Below are 19,703 nucleotides of genomic sequence, written 5' to 3' on the forward strand. Positions count from 1 at the left end.
ATAATTAATAAACATTAAAAAAAAATAACCCACAGAAAATCCGGTGTTTCACTATCAAACAGTTTTGTTATATTTCAGTCTTCTGTGATGTGTAAAAAATGCAATATTGGGATGCAAACTCAAAAGGTAATATATTTCATCTCCATATCTGTATTGGTACAGGTGTGTTCTTGTTTTTAAGCCCATAACCATGTGTGTGAGGTGTATTCATTTGTTTCAAAGTGGATTTGTTTTAAGACTACCCAGAAACACTCTGTGTGACCCTGATTTAGCCCACCACAATAAAAAGGTTAAGCCAACATCTAGCGAGCTCGTCAAGAGGTCATATGGTGCAAAATGCATCATACTGTGAAACTTTCTGTATTTTGAAAGTTCTAAATCTTGTCAACTTGATCACTGACATGTAAAACAGTTTGGGACTGAATCAAGAGGACTAATGAAACAAATACCAAAATAGTTATTTTGTGGATTTTACCTTTAACTGACCCACAATATTTACTACAACCTCTGAGCCTGTTGGAGAGGATCAGCAACGTGAGATGTACTGTACAGTCGTGGCCAAACGTTTTAAGAATGATACAAATATTAATTTTCACAAAGTCTGCTGCCTCAGTTTGTATGATGGCAATTTGCATATACTCCAGAATGTTATGAAGAGTGATCAGATTAATTGCAATTAATTGCAAAGTCCCTCTTTGCCATGCAAATGAACTGAATCCCCAAAAAACATTTCCACTGCATTTCAGCCCTGCCACAAAAGGACCAGCTGACATCATGTCAGTGATTCTCTCGTTAACACAGGTGTGAGTGTTGACGAGGACAAGGCTGGAGATCACTCTGTCATGCTGATTGAGTTCGAATAACAGACTGGAAGCTTGAAAAGGAGGATGGTGCTTGGAATCATTGTTCTTCCTCTGTCAACCATGGTTACCTGCAAGGAAACAAGTGCCGTCATCATTGCTTTGCACAAAAAGGGCTTCACAGGCAAGGATATTGCTGCCAGTAAGATTGCACCTAAATCAACCATTTATTGGATCATCAAGAACTTCAAGGAGAGCGGTTCAATTGTTGTGAAGAAGGCTTCAGGGCGCCCAAGAAAGTCCAGCAAGTGCCAGGACCGTCTCCTAAAGTTGATTCAGCTGCGGGGTACCACCAGTACAGAGCTTGCTCAGGAATGGTAGCAGGCAGGTGTGAGTGCATCTGCAAGACTTTTGGAGGATGGCCTGGTGTCAAGAAGGGCAGCAAAAAAGCCACATCTCTCCAGGAAAAACATCAGGGACAGACTGATATTCTGCAAAAAGTATAGGGATTGGACTGCTGAGGACTGGGGTAAAGTCATTTTCTCTGATGAATCCCCTTTCCGATTGTTTGGTGCATCCGGAAAAAAGCTTGTCCGGAGAAATCAAGGTGAGTGCTACCATCAGTCCTGTGTCATGCCAACAGTAAAGCATCCTGAGACCATTCATGTGTGGGGTTGCTTCTCAGCCAAGGGAGTGGGCTCACTCACAATTTTGCCTAAGACACAACCATGAATAAAGAATGGTACCAACACATCCTTCGAGAGCAACTTCTCCTAACCATCCAGGAACAGTTTGGTGATAAACAATGCATTTTCCAGCATGATGGAGCACCTTGCCATAAGGAAAAAGTGATAACTAAGTGGCTCGGTGAACAAAACATAGATATTTTGGGTCCATGGCCAGGAAACTCCCCAGATCTTAATCCCATTGAGAACTTGTGGTCAATCCTCAAGAGGCGGGTGGACAAACAAAACCCCACACATTCTGATAAACTCCAAGCATTGATTATGCAAAAATGGGCTGCCATCAGTCAGGATGTGGCCCAGAAGTTAATTGACAGCATGCCAGGGTGGATTGCAGAGGTCTTGAAAAAGAAGGGTCAACACTGCAAAATATTGACTCTTTACATCAACTTCATGTAATTGTCAATAAAAGCCTTTGACACTTATGAAATGCTTGTAATTATACTTCAGTATTCCATAGTAACATCTGACAAAAATATCTAAAGACACAGAAGCAGCAAACTTAGTGGAAATTAATATTTGTGTCATTCTCAAAACTTTTCACCACGACTGTAGGATCACTGATCTACAAATAGTGTTCCCTGTGAAATATATATATATATATATATATATATATATATATATATATATATACATATTTTTTTAAATTAAGATTAGCAGAGCTACGCCTCACCCGGTTTAGGCAACCCCCCCACCAAATACACAGGCACAACCAGACCTGGATTGATTGGAGAAAGCTTGTGTCAATTACAGAACATTTCCTAGAATCTTCTGCCTGCAGCAACAGTAGTGGATAACGCTAGAAACACCGGTAAAATCACAGTGCCTCAAAAAGTGCATCATAAACCACGGCTCCAACTCATGAGCTTGTCGTACCCCAACTGTCGTACCCCATCAGAACCCAAAATAGAATCTTGTTTTACTACAATGTTTATAAACAATATAAATGTAAACAAACACTGTATAGCTTATAAAAAAATGGTTAAAACTATAGTTTTCAGTCAGTCCTGGCATCCTTAGCTCTATGAATTTTAGGGGTTATATGTATACATTCCTCAGCTTTTTAACAAAACAGAGGCGGGCTGCCTGCATTGTTATTGTTTCAATTAAGGATTCTAGCTTTAACTATCTACTCATATGGTCCTCTCTCTATTCATCAATGTGCCATCTCCCTAGGCCATCTACAAAATGGTGTCCTCAGTCATGAAGATGCCAGAAGACGAGTCCACACCTGAGAAGAGGACAGACAAGATCTTCAGACAGATGGACTCAAACAACGATGGTGAGGAACCCAGCATGGGATTCGTGCCAAATGGCACCCTATTCCAAATAGAGGGAATAGGGAATAATTTGGGACTATATAGGGAATATGGTGCCATTTGGGGACTATATAGGGAATATGGTGCCATTTGGGGACTATATAGGTAATAGGGTGCCATTTGGGGACTATATAGGGAATATGGTGCCATTTGGGGACTATATAGGTAATAGGGTGCCATTTGGGACATATCCAACCCAGGACTTTTTAGTGCCGTCGCTATTAAGTGGTTTCTTCTGCAGGGCTATTCAACTACAGGCCCATAAAGGGGTTAGGATAAAAACAACTTTACTGATGGTTCTCTCTTCTCCCTGATCATTTGATAGTTTGATAGCTTGATAGTCTGATATTTAAATAGTTTGATAGCAATTGATTGAAAGAAAGAAGCAAATGATTTCTGCACATAATTTAATTGCCTGCTTTATTAGGCGAATCTCTATCTTTATGTGAAGGAGCCCTCTATCTTTATGTGAAGGCATAAGATACATGGACTCCGACAATAGAGACCTTAACCCAACATCTAGCGACCTTGTCAAAGGGTTCGGATCTCTTGGCGTAACAGCTATGTTGGGTTGATAGTCATTGGACTGGAGTTTGAGTATGTGTGATCCCTGGGGGAATTGAACCCATGACCTTCCAACTGAGCCACACAGGTAGCCGAGGGGTTAGAGCGTTGAGCCCGTAACTGAAAGGTTGCTGGATCGACATCCCTGAGCTGACAAGGTAAAATTCTGTCGTTCTACCCCTGAGCAAGGCAGTTAACCCACTTTTCCCTCAGTGCCGTGGATGTTGACTATGGCAGCCCCCTGTACCTCTCTGATTCAGAGGGGTTGGGTTAAATGCAGAAGATGCATTCAGTTGTACAACTGACTAGGTATCCCTCTTTCCTTTCCCCACAGGCTAAGTGATAGCTTTGAACTGAGCCACACAGGCTAAGTGATAGCTTTGAACTGAGCCACACAGGCTTAAGTGGGTTGCAGAAGAGGGAAATCAGTGTATGAGAGGGAGCCACTTTAGACTGTACCTCTTTCTCTGCCTCCACCCATTAGCTCTTATTTTAACTAATTTTAATTATTCTTAACCTTCGATGAGTAACCAAGTTCCTCATCCAATCATGTGGCTTATTATTGCAGGTAGGCTGTCCCTGGAGGAATTCATCAAAGGTGCCAAGAGTGACCCGTCAATAGTCCGCCTGTTACAGTGTGACCCCAGCAGTGCCAGTCAGTTCTGAACACACACACACACACACACACACACTACTTTTAAGCCCACTGTCACATGACTAATATTATATAAATATTGTAATTATCTTCACTGTTGTTTTGAAGATGGTTTGATTTGTACTGTGACAGTTCCATTTCAATCCATAGGAGGATGTTTATAAAATGTAATCATTTTCATATTGTATTTCACTGTAAATGTAATATGTGTCCACATGTTTTGGTTCATAAGTATGTTTTAGTATCCTGATAGTGTTTGTTGCGCAACAATGACATCTAGAATGAAGTGAAGTATTGCATATGCTGTATCAAGCCCCTGAGAAAGGCCCAAGGCCCCTGAGAAAGGCCCAAGGCCCCTGAGAAAGGCCCAAGGCCCCTGAGAAAGGCCCAAGGCACCTGAGAAAGGCCCAAGGCACCTTGAGAAAGGCCCAAGGCACCTTGAGAAAGGCCCAAGGCCCCTTGAGAAAGGCCCAAGGCCCCTTGAGAAAGGCCCAAGGCCCCTTGAGAAAGGCCCAAGGCCCCTTGAGAAAGGCCCAAGGCCCCTTGAGAAAGGCCCAAGGCCCCTTGAGAAAGGCCCAAGCCCCTTGAGAAAGGCCCAAGCCCCTTGAGAAAGGCCCAAGCCCCTGAGAAAGGCCCAAGCCCCTGAGAAAGGCCCAAGCCCCTGAGAAAGGCCCAAGGCACCTGAGAAAGGCCCAAGGCACCTGAGAAAGGCCCAAGGCACCTGAGAAAGGCCCAAGGCACCTGAGAAAGGCCCAAGGCACCTGAGAAAAACTTACAAGACTCTTTGATGCCAGATAACTATAAATGTGATATTTATTCTGTTTAATTGCAAAAACATTTTTGTTAAATTCATATGGTTAAATTCACCATAAGTTAGGTTTTAGGCCCTGTGCCTTTGAATGTGTGGCTAACTGATACAACCCACTTCCGCTAGCATTGCTAGATTCTCAAAAAAAAAATGCTAGCCAGGAGAATCTGGACATTGCTTAACAAACAGCTAACAATGGTTGGGAGGAAACGAAAATAGGGAAAGATGAGAATAAAACTGCTAAATAATTACTTTAACCTCAAAAACACAGGGGTTTGCCTTGAAATGTGTCTGTTAAAACTAATAATACCTCTAATGCTGTTTTGCTGAGTGTTGAGTTTTGTGACATGACAAAACATTCCTATACCTACTGCCAAGTTTGTGTTTGTAGAGTTGAAAATAAAGTGTACTGTTTTGTCAAAAACCCTCCAGCTACAGTGCACGTTATTCTTCACTCCGTCTTTGTCACTATTTCGTCATATCCGTGGACACCACACTTCCTGCCTGCCACCTGGCAACCGAACGTGAGAGCTTCCTGTACTCCTCCTCCTACCAGGGGAGAGGGAGACAAGATGATTGATTGCATTTTGGGTGTAGAAAATACAAATATCACCTTACCATTTGACTATGTGTAAAAAATAAATAAAAGTAATATCCTCTCACCATTTGACAGGGTGTAGATCACTGAAGCATTGAAAGTGTCGCCTGCTCCGAGCGTGTCCACAACGGCCTCCGGTGGAAAGGCATCTGAGTGGACCACTATGCCATCAGGACCCATCGCATCTGCCCCTTTCTCTGCCCAGGCACATATGAGGACAGCCCTGGAACACAGGAAGCCTGCTTTCAGGTGTTGAGACTACAATGGCAAACTGGATCAGAATATGAAGAGTTAACAGTGACATAAAGTTTTAGACTGTACCCCCCCCCCTGCACATCCTCGCCCTCTTTTCCCCCAATCCGTCTGTCAGCCAGTCTCTTTCCAGCCATCTTTCCGTCAATCGGTCTCTCTACCTACCTACCTACCTGCCTACCTGCCTGTCCCTCGCTCTCTTCCTCCATCTGTGTGTCCACTCACCCTTTCTTCACTCTGTGGTAGAGGCCCTTCAGAGCACTGGCAGCGGAGTGGAAGCCAAAATGCATGGCCACGTCTTTACTGACAAACACCTGGAGAGGAGAGAAAAACGTTCTTTCAGGTCAGGTACAGGGCAGTGCTATGACAGTTACCAGGTTTGGTAATGCCCTCTTTAATGCCAGCAATGACATAATCAGGATAAATAGTGATGAACTATCATTCTATACATGTTATATAGGGGGGCTGGGCATCCTTATAAGGCCATGTGGGCTGGGCATCCTTATAAGGCCATGTGGGCTGGGCATCCTTATAAGGCCATGTGGGCCGGGCATCCTTATAAGGCCATGTGGGCCGGGCATCCTTATAAGGCCATGTGGGCCGGGCATCCTTATAAGGCCATGTGGACTGGGCATCCTTATAAGGCCATGTGGACTGGGCATCCTTATAAGGCCATGTGGACTGGGCATCCTTATAAGGCCATGTGGACTGGGCATCCTTATAAGGCCATGTGGACTGGGCATCCTTATAAGGCCATGTGGACTGGGCATCCTGAAGATGCAAGGCACTCTCACAATAAAAATGTATCAAAATCAATCTCCAAACCTGTAGAGAACACTGAACATGTTTTTGTCTGTCTAAATGTTGTCGGGAGGCATTGTTCCAGAGTGTTATGGGTGATACTCATGCTGTCAGCGAGGGTGTCGTACCACATCACCATAGTGGAAGAGCTGGTACAGAGGCTCCCTGGTCTTCTCTATCTCCACGGATACGGTGATCCTGTGTTGCTGTGGCAACGTGTTGTTAGACAGCTCCACCTGCTGGATCATCTTCACCTGCTCCTCGGCATTACGGCCCTGTCATGTGTCAAACATGTTATAAACATGATCAAAACCGGTCATGGGATGTTACACTGTTGGTCATGTTTATAACATGTTCGTATTTTAAGTGTTATAAACAGTACATGATACAAAAATGGTTGAATCATGATTAAATATAGAGTTCTATGAAATGAAGGTTAAAGGGTCAATCTGCAGTTCAAATAACAGCCAAAGTGGACACCAAGACACCTTTTTAGGTAAACAGTTTAGGGATGGGGCTGGAGAAATGTAACCACTCACAAATTCATAGACAGGGTTATGGATAAAAGGATCCATGACATTAAAATTATTGTTTTAACCATGAGTCTTACAATTACATTGTTTACAAACAATGGCGTAAAACAAGCTTATACTTTGGGTTATGATGGGGTTACGCAGCTGAACAAAGCTCATGAGGCATATATAAAAGTTATGTTCTTCAATAATCAATGGCTATATATCATTCATTTCAAAGTCCAGGCAATCGATTGCACCTTTAGCCTCGGAGTAGAGTGTCCGGATGACTGTGTGATCACGCTCTCCGTAGCCGATGTGAGCAAGACATTTAAACAGGTATTCACAAGGCCGCAGGGCCAGACGGATTACCAAGGACGTGTACTCAGAGCATGCGCGGACCAACTGGCAAGAGTCTTCATTGACATATTTTTAAACTCTCCCTGACCAACTCTGTAATACCTACATGTTTTAAGTAGACAACCATAGTCCCTGTGCCCAAGAGAGCGAAGGTAACCTGCCTAAAAGACTACCGCCCCGTAGCACACACATCAGTAGCCATGAAGTGCTTTGAAAGGCTGGTCATGGCTAACATCAACACAATCATCCCGGAAACCCTAGACCCACTCCAATTCACATACCGCACCAACAGACACACAGATGAGAATGCTGTTCCTTGACAACAGCTCAGCGTTCAAAACCAGTGTCCACAAAGATCACCACTAAGCTAAGGACCCTGGGACTAAACACCTCCCTCTGCAACTGGATCCTGGACTTCCTGACGGGCCGACCCCAGGTGGTAAGAGTAGGTAACGACATATCTGCCACGCTGATCCTCAACACGAGGGCCCCTCAGGGGAGCGTGCTTAGTCCCCTCCTGTACCCTCTTTTCACCCACGATTGCGTGGCCAAGCACGACTTCAACACCATCATTAAGTTCCCTGACGACACAACGGTGGTAGGCCTGATCACCGACAACGCTGAGACAGCCTATAGGGAGGAGGTCAGTGACCTGTCAGTATGGTGGTGTCAGGACAACAACCTCTTCCTCAACGTGTGCAAAACAAAGGAGATAATCGTGGACTACAGGAAAAGGAGGGCTGAACACGCCCCCATTAACATCACTAGGGCTGTAGTGGAGCGGGTCGAGAGTTTCAAGTTCCTTGGTGTGCACATCAACAAACTATCATGGTCCAAACACACCAAAGAAGTTGTGAAGAGGGCACGACAACGCCTTTTACCCCTCAGGAGACTGAAAAGATTTGGCATGGGTCCCCAGATCCTCAAAAAAGTTATACAGCTGCACCATCGAGAGCATGGTTGCATAACCACCTGGTCTGGCAACTGCTCAGCATACGTAAGGCGCTACAGAGGGTAGTGCATACAGCCCAGTATATCATGGGGGCCAAGCTTCCTGCCCTCCAGGACCTCTATACCAGGCGGTGTCAGATGAAGGCCCAATACATTGTCAAAGACTCCAGTCACCCAAGTAATAGACGGTTCTCTCTGCTACCACACGGCAAGTGGTACCGGAGCGCCAAGTCTAGGACCAAAAGGCTCCTTAACAGCTTCTACCCCCAAGCCATAAGACTGCTGAACAATTAATCAAATGACCACCGGACTATTTACATTGACCCCCCCCCCCCCCCCCCCCCCCCCCCCCCCATTTGTTTTTACACTGCTGCAACTCGCTGTTTATTATCTGTGCAGTCACTTTACCCCTACCTACATGTACAAATTACTTAGACTAACCTGTACCCCCTCACATGGACTCGGTACCAGTACCCTCTGTATAAAGCCTCATTACTGTGATTTTATTGTGGTACTTTAAAAAAAAAAAAAAAATTTACTTTAGTTTATTTAGTAAATACTTTCTTAAAACTGCATTGTTGGTTAAGGTCTTGTAAGGTCTACACATGTTGTATTTGGTGAATGTGAAAAATAACATTTGATTTGATCAATAAGGTCAAAGTTTAACCTAAATCTAGAGTAGAGTGTTCTATAACCTCTTTGTGAGCTCACCTCCCAGTGGATCCATTTGTACTGACTGAGATCTACCTTAGAGAAATCTGCTGCTGACACATCAGGCAGGTTTCTGAGAGAAGGAGAGGGGGGGGGGGGAAAGAAAGAGGGGAAGAGGGAGAAGAGAGAGAGGGGAGAGAGTTGGAGAGAGGGGAGGGAGGGGGAGGAAGAGAGAAAGAGAGAGGAGGGGAAGAGGGGAAAGAGAAACAAAGAGATTTCCTTTTGTAAACAAAATTATTAGTAACCTTATTGGATAGGCAACCTGGACTCAGGGGTAGATGTAACATAGAAAATGTTATTCCGGGACACAATTAGTATGACAGGTCGCAGTTGTAAATGAGAACTTGTTCTCAACTGGCCTACCAGGTTAAATAATAGTGAAATAAAAAGTTGTGTTTCGTATGGTATGTATTAATTTGTGGATGTCCATTATCCATTTCGTATGATATGTTATGAACTGCAATTCGTACAATATGCTACGAATTTGCAAAACGTATAATATATTATGAATTCCAATTTGTTGTAGCTAGCATTAGCTCGGTGGCAAATACTAACATTAGCTAGGTTGCTAAAGTTAGCTAGGCTGGGGGGTTGGGGAGTCAAGGTTAAAGGGTTAAGGTTAGTGGAAGGGTTAGCTAAGAAGTTACAACGTAGCAATTAGCAGCAAAGTAGCTAGTTAGCAAAAATGTTACATTTGTTCATGATGACATTCTAACACACAACCTTTGGGTTGCTAGACATTTGCTTTATATGCCTGCTCATCCACCCTACTTTAGTGTTTGCCTTAAGTAACCTTCTGTCTTTCGTAAACATAACAAACGTAACATATCATACGAATTTGAGTGTCCCCGGATTTACATTTATATATTAAGTCTACGAGAACAGGCTGAGATAGGAAATCAAGCTAGCGTAATAGATATAGAATAGATTAGAATGAGAAAAGTTAGGCTACTGAGTTCATAATCAAAAACTGGGAGGGGAGGAGGGTGTCAATCTCAAATCTGATTGGTTGTCATGTTACACCATAGAGCCCCAGAAATGCACCCTACCAAGTTTGACAGAAAACTCATCTTGAAACGAGGGAAAGTTCATACTCCCACCCTACTAGCTGATTGGCTGCTTTTTAGGCAATTAAGAAATAAATGGACCGGAAGAATAAAATAAAAAAAAAGGCTAAATCTAGGTATTTTTGGTTATGTTGCACTTCCTAAGGCTTCCACTAGATGTCAACAGTCTTTAGAACTTTGTTTGAGCCTTCTACTGTGAAGTGGGACCGAATGAGAGAGGAATGAGTCAGGTGTCTGGCAGAGTGCCACAGGCTCGTATCGCGCGGTCACAAGAGCGTTAGCTCTCGTTCCATTGCTTTTCTACAGACATAGGAATTCTCCGGTTAGAACATTATTGAAGATTTATGATAAAAACATCCTAAAGATTGATTCTATACTTAATTTGACAAGTTTCTACGGGCTGTAACGGAACTTTTTAAAAAATTTCGGCCGATGTTCGGCTGGACCTGAACGCACGTTTGGATTTGTTTACCAAAAGAAGCTATTTGGTCATAAATGATTAACTTTATCGAACAAATCAAACATTTATGGTGGAACTGGGATTCCTGGGAGTGCATTCTGATGAAGATAATCAAAGGTAAGTGAATATTTTGAATGCTATTTCTGACTAATGTTGACTACACATATGGCAGATATCTTTTTGGCTGCTTTGTTGTCTGAACGCTGTACTTATTGCATGGTTAGCTTTTTCCGTAAAGTTTTCAAATCTGACACAGCGGTTGCATTAAGGAGAAGTATCTCTGTAATTCCATGTATAACACTTGTATTTTCATCAACATTTATGATGAGTATTTCTGTAAATTGATGTGGCTATCTGTAAGATCACCGCATGTTTTAGAACTACTGAACGTAATGCGCCAATGTAAAATTTGATTTTTTGATATAAATATGCACATTAGAGAACAAAACATACATGTATTGTGTAACATGAAGTACTATGAGTGTCATCTGATGAAGATCAAAGGTTAGTGATTAATCTGATCTCTATTTGTGCTTTTTGTGACTCCTCTCTTTGGCTGGAAAAATGGCTGTGTTTTTCTGTGACTTGGTGGTGACCTAACATAATCGTTTGTGGTGCTTTCGCTGTAAAGCCTTTTTGAAATCAGACACTGTGGCTGGATTAAAGAGAAATGTTTCTTTAAAATTGTGTAAAATACTTGTATGCTTGAGGAATTTTAATTATGAGATTTTTGTTGTTTTGAATTTGGAGCCCTGCACTTTCACTGGCTGTTGGCGGAGTGGGACGCTACCGTCCCGAATATCCCAGCGAGGTTAACTCACTTAAACGAGGAAACTCCTCGACGTCCCTGCCAAAGCAAATTACATCGGAATCTAGGATCGTCAGTGACCAAACTTAAATTTGCGATGTTTTTAATAAGCACTTTATTTCTGCTGGTTCTCTTTTAAAAAAAAAAGAAGGCCAATACCATCCTGACCGGTCTATTGTTTCAGCCCGCTGGCCCCCAGCTGATGTGGAAAACAGTAAGCCAGTTTTTGATTTCAAAAAGGTCACAGAAGACAATCTGGATAAATCTGGATCCATATTTACTCAAGTGTGCGGCACCCATCATTGCTGGTGTATTGACGCATATCTTCAATCAAAGTGGTAGGAAAGATTCCTGAAGCTTGGAAAACAGCTTTTGTTTTACCACTCCTCAAGGGAGGTGATTGTAGTGAATTGGATAATTTTCGGCTCATCTCTAAGATCTCCTGTTTGGCTAAAATTCTAGAGTCATTGGTGAATATGCAACTACAATCATTTTTAACTGTTAACCTCTTTGATCTCTAGGGGCGCTATTTCATTTTTGGATAAAAAACGTTCCCGTTTTAAGCGCGATATTTTGTCATGAAAAGATGCTCGACTATGCATATTCTTGACAGTTTTTGAAAGAAAACACTCTGAAGTTTCAGAATCTGCAAAGATATTGTCTGTAAGTGCCCCAGAACTCATTCTACAGGCGAAACCAAGATGATGCATCAACCAGGAAATGAGCAGAATTTCTGAAGCTCTGTTTTCCATTGTCTCCTTATATGGCTGTGATTGTGCAAGGAATGAGCCTACACTTTGTCGTTCCCCCAAAGTGTTAGCAGCATTGTGACGTATTTGTAGGCATGTCATTGGAAGATTGACCATAAGAGACTACATTTTCCAAGTGTCCGCCTGGTGTCCCTGCGTCGAAATTGGAGCGTAAAGCCAGGTGCAATTATTTTTCCATTTGAGAGCAAGGAGAAACCAGGCTTCCACGAAGGATATATCATTGAAGAGATATGTGGAAAAACACCTTGAGGATTGATTCTAAACCACGTTTGCCATGTTTCAGTCGATATTATGGAGTTAATTTGGAAAAAAGTTCGCGTTTTGAGGGCTGAATTTTCGTTTTTTTTTTTTTTTTTTTTTTTTTTTTTGGTAGCCAAATGTGATGTACAAAACGGAGCTATTTCTAATACACAAAGAATCTTTTTGGAAAAACGGAGCATCTGCTATCTAACTGAGAGTCTCCTCATTGAAAACATCAGAAGTTCTTCAAAGGTAAGTTATTTTATTTGAAGGCTTTACTTGTTTTTGTGATAGTTGCCTGCTAAATGCTAACGCTAATGCTAACGCTAATGCTAACGCTAAATGCTACGCTAGCTAGCTACTGTTACACAAATGATTGTTTTCCTATGGTTGAAAAGCATATTTTGAAAATCTGAGATGACAGTGTTGTTAACAAAAGGCTAAGCTTGAGAGCTAGCATATTTATTTCATTTCATTTGCGATTTTCATGAATAGTTAACGTTGCGTTATGGTAATGAGCTTAGGTCTATAAATAGAATCCCGGATCCGGGTTTGGTCGTCGCAACAGGTTAACAATACTCTTTCTAGCAATCAATCTGGCTTCAGACCTAAACACAGTACCACTACGGCCACTGTACGTGTTGTAAATTATATTGCTAATGCCCTAGATAATAGAAAGTACTGTGCTGCCTTGTTCATAGATTTGTCTAAAGCTTTTGACACTGTAGACCATGCGATACTTTTGGGTAAGCTGTTGTTAATAGGACTGGGATTGGATGCCTGTCGTTGGTTTCATGACTAGCTAAAGGATAGAAGTCAAGCTGTTTGGCTTCGACTGGATGCCATCAACTCTTTGGAATTGGTTAAAGGGGTCCCACAAGGCTCTATACCTGGTCCATTACTGTTCACTCTCTACATAAACAATGTCGGTGATGAGATAAGAAAGTGTAAAATTAATCTATATGCATGACACTGTCATGTACTATGTTGCTTCAACGGCTGACCAAGCACTTTTTTTTACAGTTGAAATGGGTTTTAAATGCAAAGAAAAAACACATTTTATGATTTTTAATAGGTCCAAAAAGTTGGTTGAAAATACTCTTGCACTTACGAGCTCAGATGGCTCTTGAATTAATCAGGTCTCTAAATACAAATACTTAGTGATATGGCTGGATGATGAACTGTCTTTAAAAATGCATGTTGACGAACTTTGTAAATGGCAACAAAAAAAAAAGAAATCAAGCAAGGCTTCCTCTATAAAAACAAAACATGTTTGTCCTCCACAAATAGAAGACAAATCGTGCGAGCTACTTTTTATGTATCTTACAGATTGAGGATATTATTTACAGTTGAAGTCGGAAGTTTACATACGATTAGGTTTTTCAACCACTACACAAATATCTTGTCAACAAACTAGAGTTTTGGCAAGTCGGTTAGGACATCTACTTCGTGCATGACACAAGCAATTTTTCCTACAACTGTTTACAGACAGATTATTTCACTGTATCACAATTCCAGTGGGTCAGAAGTTTACATACACTAAGTTGACTGTGCCTTTAAAGAGCTTGGAAAATTCCAGAAAATTATGTCATGGCTTTAGAAGCTTCTGATGGGCTAATTGACATCATTTTTGTCAATTGGAGGTGTACCTGTGGATGTATTTCAAGGCCTACCTTCAAACTCAGTGTCTCTTTGCTTGACATCATGGGAAAATCAAAAGAAAATCAGCCAAGACCTCAGAAGAAAATTGTAGACCTGGTTCATCAAGTTTGGTTCATCCTTGGGAAACATTTCCAAATGCCTGAAGGTACCACGTTCATCTGTACAAACAATAGTATGCAAGTATTAACATCATGGGACCACACAGCCATCATACCTCTCTGGAAGGAGACGCATTATAGAACTGGCCATATTGACCATCGTTATGTTTGGAGGAAAAATGGAGAGGCTTGCAAGCCGAAGAACACCATCCCAACCGTGAAGCACGGGGGTGGCACTATCATGTTTGTGAGGGTGCTTTGCTGCAGGAGGGACTGGTGCACTTCACAAAATAGATGGCATCATGAGAAAGGAAAATTATGTAGATATATTGAAGCAACATCTCAAGACATCAGTCAGGAAGTTGAAGCTTGGTCGCAAATGGGTCTTCCAAATGCACAATTACCCCAAGCATACTTCCAAAGTTATGGCAAAATGGCTTAAAGACAACAATGTCAAGGTATTGGAGTGGCCATCACAAAGCCCCGACCTCAATCCTATAGAAACTTTGTGGGCAGAACTGAAAAAGGGTGTGTGAGCAAGGAGGCCTACAAACCTGACTCAGTTACACCAGCTCTGTCAGGAGGAATGGGCCAAAAATCACCCAACTTATTGTGGGAAGCTTGTGGAAGGCTACCCAAAATGTTTGACCCAAGATAAACAATTTAAAGGCAATGCTACCAAATACTAATTGAGTGTATGTAAATTTCGGGCCCACTGGGAATGTGTTGAAAGAAAGAAATGCTGAAATAAATCATTCTCTCTACTATTATTCTGACATTTTACATTCTTAAAAAGGAAGTGGTGATCCTAACTGACCTAAGACAGGGATTTTTTACTAGGATTAAATGTCAGGAATTGTGCAAAACTGGAGTTTAAATGTAGTTGGTTAAGGTGTATGTAAACTTCCGTTTTCTACTGTACATGCATGCTACGGCATCAACACTTACACCACTGGATTCTACTTATCATTTCGCACTTAGGTTTATTACGAGCGCTAGCTACAGAACTCACCACTGTGTTTTATATCAAAATGTGGGTTGGACTTCGCTGTCCATGAGACGAGAACAACATGCTCTCGTATGTCTATAAAGCACTTCTGAATAAACTACCTTCTACCTATCATCACTTCTCAACATTATAATTATAATTCCTAAAACCAGGTCCCAAACATGGATTACACTTGAGGCCCATGCGATTTCCACAGAGTTGGGTATGGCTGTCTTTTCCTGTTATGCTCCTTGCCTATGGAATAGCCTGCAGACTAAACTTACATTTGAGACTCTTGTTGCCCTGTTGCTCATTAAAAACATTTATTGGAGGATTTTTATTTTTCTATTGCTTGTAACTGTTTCGGGTAATGCAAGTTCTTGTGCTGTTATCAAATTTTATTTGTCACATACACATGGTTAGCAGACGTTAATGCGAGTGTAGCGAAATGCTTGTTTGGGGAATAACCTGTTAGGGGAATAACCTGTTAGGGGAATAACCTGTTAGGGGAATAACCTGTTAGGGGAATAACCTGTTAGGGGAATAACCTGTTAGTGGAATAACCTGTTAGGGGAATAACCTGTTAGGGGAATAACCTGTTAGGGGAATAACCTGTTAGGGGAATAACCTGTTAGGGGAATAACCTGTTAGGGGAATAACCTGTTAGGGGAATAACCTGTTAGGGGAATAACCTGTTAGTGGAATAACCTGTTAGGGGAATAACCTGTTAGGGGAATAACCTATTTGGGGAATAACCTGTTAGGGGAATAACCTGTTAGGGGAATAACCTATTTGGGGAATAACCTGTTAGGGGAATAACCTGTGTGTAAATGTAATCTGCTGCTGTATTTTTTGTGTTATCTGTGATTGTTTTGTCTTGTGTAGTTTCTTAATCATTGTACCTGAACTGTATGTGTACACATGTATAAGCAGTGCCCAGCTGTAACAGAGACCTTGGTCTCAGTCTGTGTTCCTTGTTGAAATAAAGGTATAGTACTACTTCTCCTTGGAAATCACATCACATGATACAGTATTATCAATGGATGAAATGACATTGTGACAACACATTTAGCATGCAGCGATCGAATTGGTAGAATTAGAGATGATCCCAGAATTAACCCACGCAGCGCCACTACAGACTGACACACCCCTAACCCTAGGTTTACGGGACATACTGCTACAAACTGTAAAGCTGATGATACATCGGCAATATTGCCTCAAAAATTTGCTAGTGTATCATGATGGCCTTAACTGACTTGGCTTCTGAGTAACATTCATCTATAGTGTAATGAATATCTCACTCACTAATGATTAACTCACTCACTAATTATTAACTCACTTGGCTCAAGAAGTTTGACTAAGAATGACAATCTTCCAACACCCTTTGAGCCGATATTGTGAGGCAGTTATCTGGCTACAGCGTTGTGTGACGCTCCATTCTGGCTCTAGTCTACTGCAGTGGAGCTGCACATCCCGTATTAGACCCAAACACAGCATTTCAGAATCCAGCGCCGGATCGTCCACCGCCTGCGTGTCTTACGTGTCGGAGAGCACGACCGTGCGTGAGCCTCTGGGGGGACACACCACGCAACAGGCACACGGGGTCTCCCCCTCCCGCTGCCAGGCAACGGATGAAATGTCCACCCCGCGGCGTGAGAAATCGCCCACGATGAAGCTGACAGAGCAGAGAGACAGACACACACAAACACGCAAACCCTCAATGAACCCAATGATAATGATACTATATACATTGTCGTTATATCATATCATTATTGTAATAGAATAATGATGATAAATAACACGCGTTTCCTCTGGCCTGAAGGGACGGAGCGGGGGGAACATTTGCTGCAGGCTGGGAGACCAGGGCATAACCTATGACCTCTGAGAAGCATACCTGGGAGATGGGGTAGAGCAGGGGGTTAGTGGGGACAGGTTTCCACCTAGTGGTAGAGACAGGGATAGCAGCACAGGAGAGCGCAAGTGGAGAAGTGAGCGAATGGAGAAGTGAGTGAGGAATTTCAGGAGAGGATCTGAATTGAACCTACAGCAACACACCTAACCACAGACACACACACCTAACCACAAACACACACACCTAACCACATACACACAAATCTAAACACAGACACAAACCTAAACACAGACACACACACACACCTAAACACACACTTAAACACAGACACAGACCTAAACACAGACACACACCTAAACAAAGACACACACAAACCTGTTCATGTGTAGGATGGTGCGAGTGCCCGTGGTCACATTGCTTATGATCATAGAGGTAGGGAAGGAGCTGTGAAGGTGTTCTGATAGGAGAGAGATGTCAATCTGGTACTTCTTAAAGTCATCTAGTACGAAGCTGTGGGATATAGTCACTGTATAAGAAAGAGAGACATCTAGATAGACAGTTAGTTGTTGTTGAGATCCATAACTGTTCTTGATCATAGCACCACCACCACCTCAGGAAAAACTGGAATACATTATGGCAGTTCACAGAAGTTTTGGAAGATGTCTTTGTAACACCAAAAGGACATGAAATAACAACAAAAAAATAGCATGTCTTAATTTATTCTAAACACATTAAATAAATCCCTAAAAGTAGACCTACGGATTTGATTCTACCAAAACACATGAAATAAATCCCCCAAAAGTAGACCTAAGGAATTGATTCTACCAAAACACATTAAATAAATCCCCCAAAAGTAGACCTAAGGAAGATGATACAAATAATATGTATTTTATTCTATAATAATCCAAGAGTTTGTCAGATGTAATATCTGTTTTTATAAACTGGGTGGTATGAGCCCTGAATGCTGATTGTCTGGCAGCCATGGTATATCAGACAGTAAGTATACCATGGGTTATGACAAAACATTTATTTTTACTGCTCTAATTGCGTTGGCAACCAGTTTATAATAGCAATAAGGCACCTTTGGGGGATTGTGATAATTGGCCAATATACCACTGCTAAGGGCTACACGACGCATACAGCCCTTAGCCACACCTCCTCGGGCCTTATTGCTTTAAATTGACAACATATTACTTACTCTGCAACATGCCCAGGAGCTAGGGACCCCATGAACGCACAGGGAGCGCCAAGGAGTGACAGCACAGTGCACGAGTTGGACGCGTTCCCACCACGCTGCCATCGTTGAGACAAACACCTGTTTGAGGCATGGGTGGAACAACAGACAGCTGTAATATCTTAGTTTAGGTAGTAACCATGACTGCCCTCCTTCAAGTCATTCATTTGCTGTTGTGAATTTACTGACTAGGGTAGCAATATTGAAACAACGGCTTTCATGTTTCTTTTCGGGCTAGTCTAGTGCAAGTAGGATATATCTTAGTAGGTCTAGGCGTGAAGAACGTCAGATCGAAGTTAACGTAAAACTCACTTCATTATAATTTTTGCAAGCCAGTGGTACAGCGAAGTGTGTAGTTCGTTCACAAGTGGATCTGTCACAGCCCCTAGCCATAACATTTACGCTTACCCTTACTCTAACCTTAACCAACCCTAACCCTTACCTTAACCATTTTAAATGTCAACTTCAAATGGGGTAGGGACGTACCAAGGATCCCGCATCGCAATGAGCTAAGTAGCAGAGTATTGCGCATGCGCGGAGCTTTATTCGCTCCGCTCCGTAGTCATAAAAAGGGTGTGAGTGTTTTTAGGACTGTAGCTATGTAATTGAAACGGTAAATGCACCAGAGATGATGAGTGCATTCAGTATGAAACATCACTTACCTGGTGTCAGTGTCCTCTTCCGGGTATTTGTCCACTACATTGATAATATCCAGACATACCAGCCCGATACACAGTATCTTTTTGTCACCCATGTTCCCTGCGTGAAATAACGGGACTTTGAACTTCGGATACAATGTTGCTCATATCACACTTGTGTGGTCTTTGAACCCCAGATAGGTGACCACCAATAGGGCGAGACGAGCACGGTCTGGCTCTGCTTTGCGGAGCGTGTGCGCCTGCGCCGCTTATCCTTTATCTTTAAAGAAACATGTTTCCCCCTCCTGAAAGTTCCCGAGTGTAACCGAAAGATGGTGCTGTTGAACGCCCAACTTTAATCATACTGTATGCTTCAGGTACTCTAAGCTACCTGGTAGTTAATTGCGTTCGCCTGATAGTTCATTGGATTCATCTGGTGTCCCAGCTCTAAATCAGCCCCTGATTAGAGTGATATAATTAAAACCAGCAGTACTCGGGTCTCTAGGCTCGGAGTTGAGAACCACTGAGCTAGCATATCAGAAATGATTTTGTTATGACTTGAATAAAGTGTTGGAAAGTTGCAAGTGCTTATTTATTTGCGCACATTTTCTAAATGTATAAATAGGTCAGAGTGACTTGACATGAAAGCCTACGACATATACAATTTACCCAGTGTTTACATTGAAATAAAGTGTTACAATAGTAACTTGATATTCCTGGCCTGTGGCGTTTAGAATGCAGACCCGTTCTACCAGCTCAGAATGTGATCTCACAGTGCGCGGGTTGCTCCGGTGACCAGACAAATCCCAGAC

At 42.3% G+C, this 19,703-nt stretch overlaps 2 protein-coding genes across 9 annotated transcripts in view; one reads left to right on the top strand and one right to left on the bottom strand.

Annotated features, from left to right (window-relative positions):
• Positions 1 to 5,313, top strand: part of LOC139375430 (hippocalcin-like protein 1) — a 38,170-nt gene extending 32,857 nt beyond the window's left edge. For 2 of the 6 annotated variants that reach the window (XR_011627795.1, XR_011627798.1), the window contains 3 exons: positions 2,720 to 2,825; positions 3,995 to 4,507; positions 4,714 to 5,313. Coding sequence is in view for 1 of the 6 variants with exons in the window: in XM_071117211.1 (XP_070973312.1) it covers positions 2,720 to 2,825; positions 3,995 to 4,092 (204 nt within the window). In the remaining 5 variants the exon portion in view is untranslated. Of the gene's footprint in view, positions 1 to 2,719; positions 2,826 to 3,994 lie in introns of all 6 variants that reach the window. The other 4 variants (XR_011627797.1, XR_011627794.1, XR_011627796.1 and 1 more) reach the window with 4 other exon arrangements.
• LOC139375428 (ketohexokinase) lies at positions 5,230 to 19,125 on the bottom strand. 3 transcript variants are annotated; one of them, XM_071117208.1, is made up of 9 exons: positions 18,916 to 19,098; positions 18,218 to 18,334; positions 17,395 to 17,529; positions 16,708 to 16,842; positions 9,075 to 9,147; positions 6,669 to 6,815; positions 5,965 to 6,053; positions 5,553 to 5,710; positions 5,230 to 5,438 (listed from the first exon to the last, which is right to left on the bottom strand). In XM_071117208.1, exons 1-9 carry the CDS (start codon positions 19,005 to 19,007, stop codon positions 5,341 to 5,343), a joined length of 1,044 nt encoding a protein of 347 aa, XP_070973309.1. In that variant the 5' UTR covers positions 19,008 to 19,098; the 3' UTR covers positions 5,230 to 5,340. The 3 variants fall into 3 exon arrangements, with proteins under 3 accessions (XP_070973309.1, XP_070973311.1, XP_070973310.1); XM_071117210.1 differs by lacking the exon at positions 16,708 to 16,842 and having other exon boundaries at positions 18,916 to 19,125; XM_071117209.1 differs by lacking the exon at positions 17,395 to 17,529.
• Between the last annotated feature and the right edge of the window lie 578 nt (positions 19,126 to 19,703).

The sequence above is a fragment of the Oncorhynchus clarkii genome, chromosome 19 (genome assembly GCF_045791955.1).
Source record: "Oncorhynchus clarkii lewisi isolate Uvic-CL-2024 chromosome 19, UVic_Ocla_1.0, whole genome shotgun sequence".
In the NCBI taxonomy this organism is placed as follows: Eukaryota; Metazoa; Chordata; class Actinopteri; order Salmoniformes; family Salmonidae; genus Oncorhynchus; species Oncorhynchus clarkii.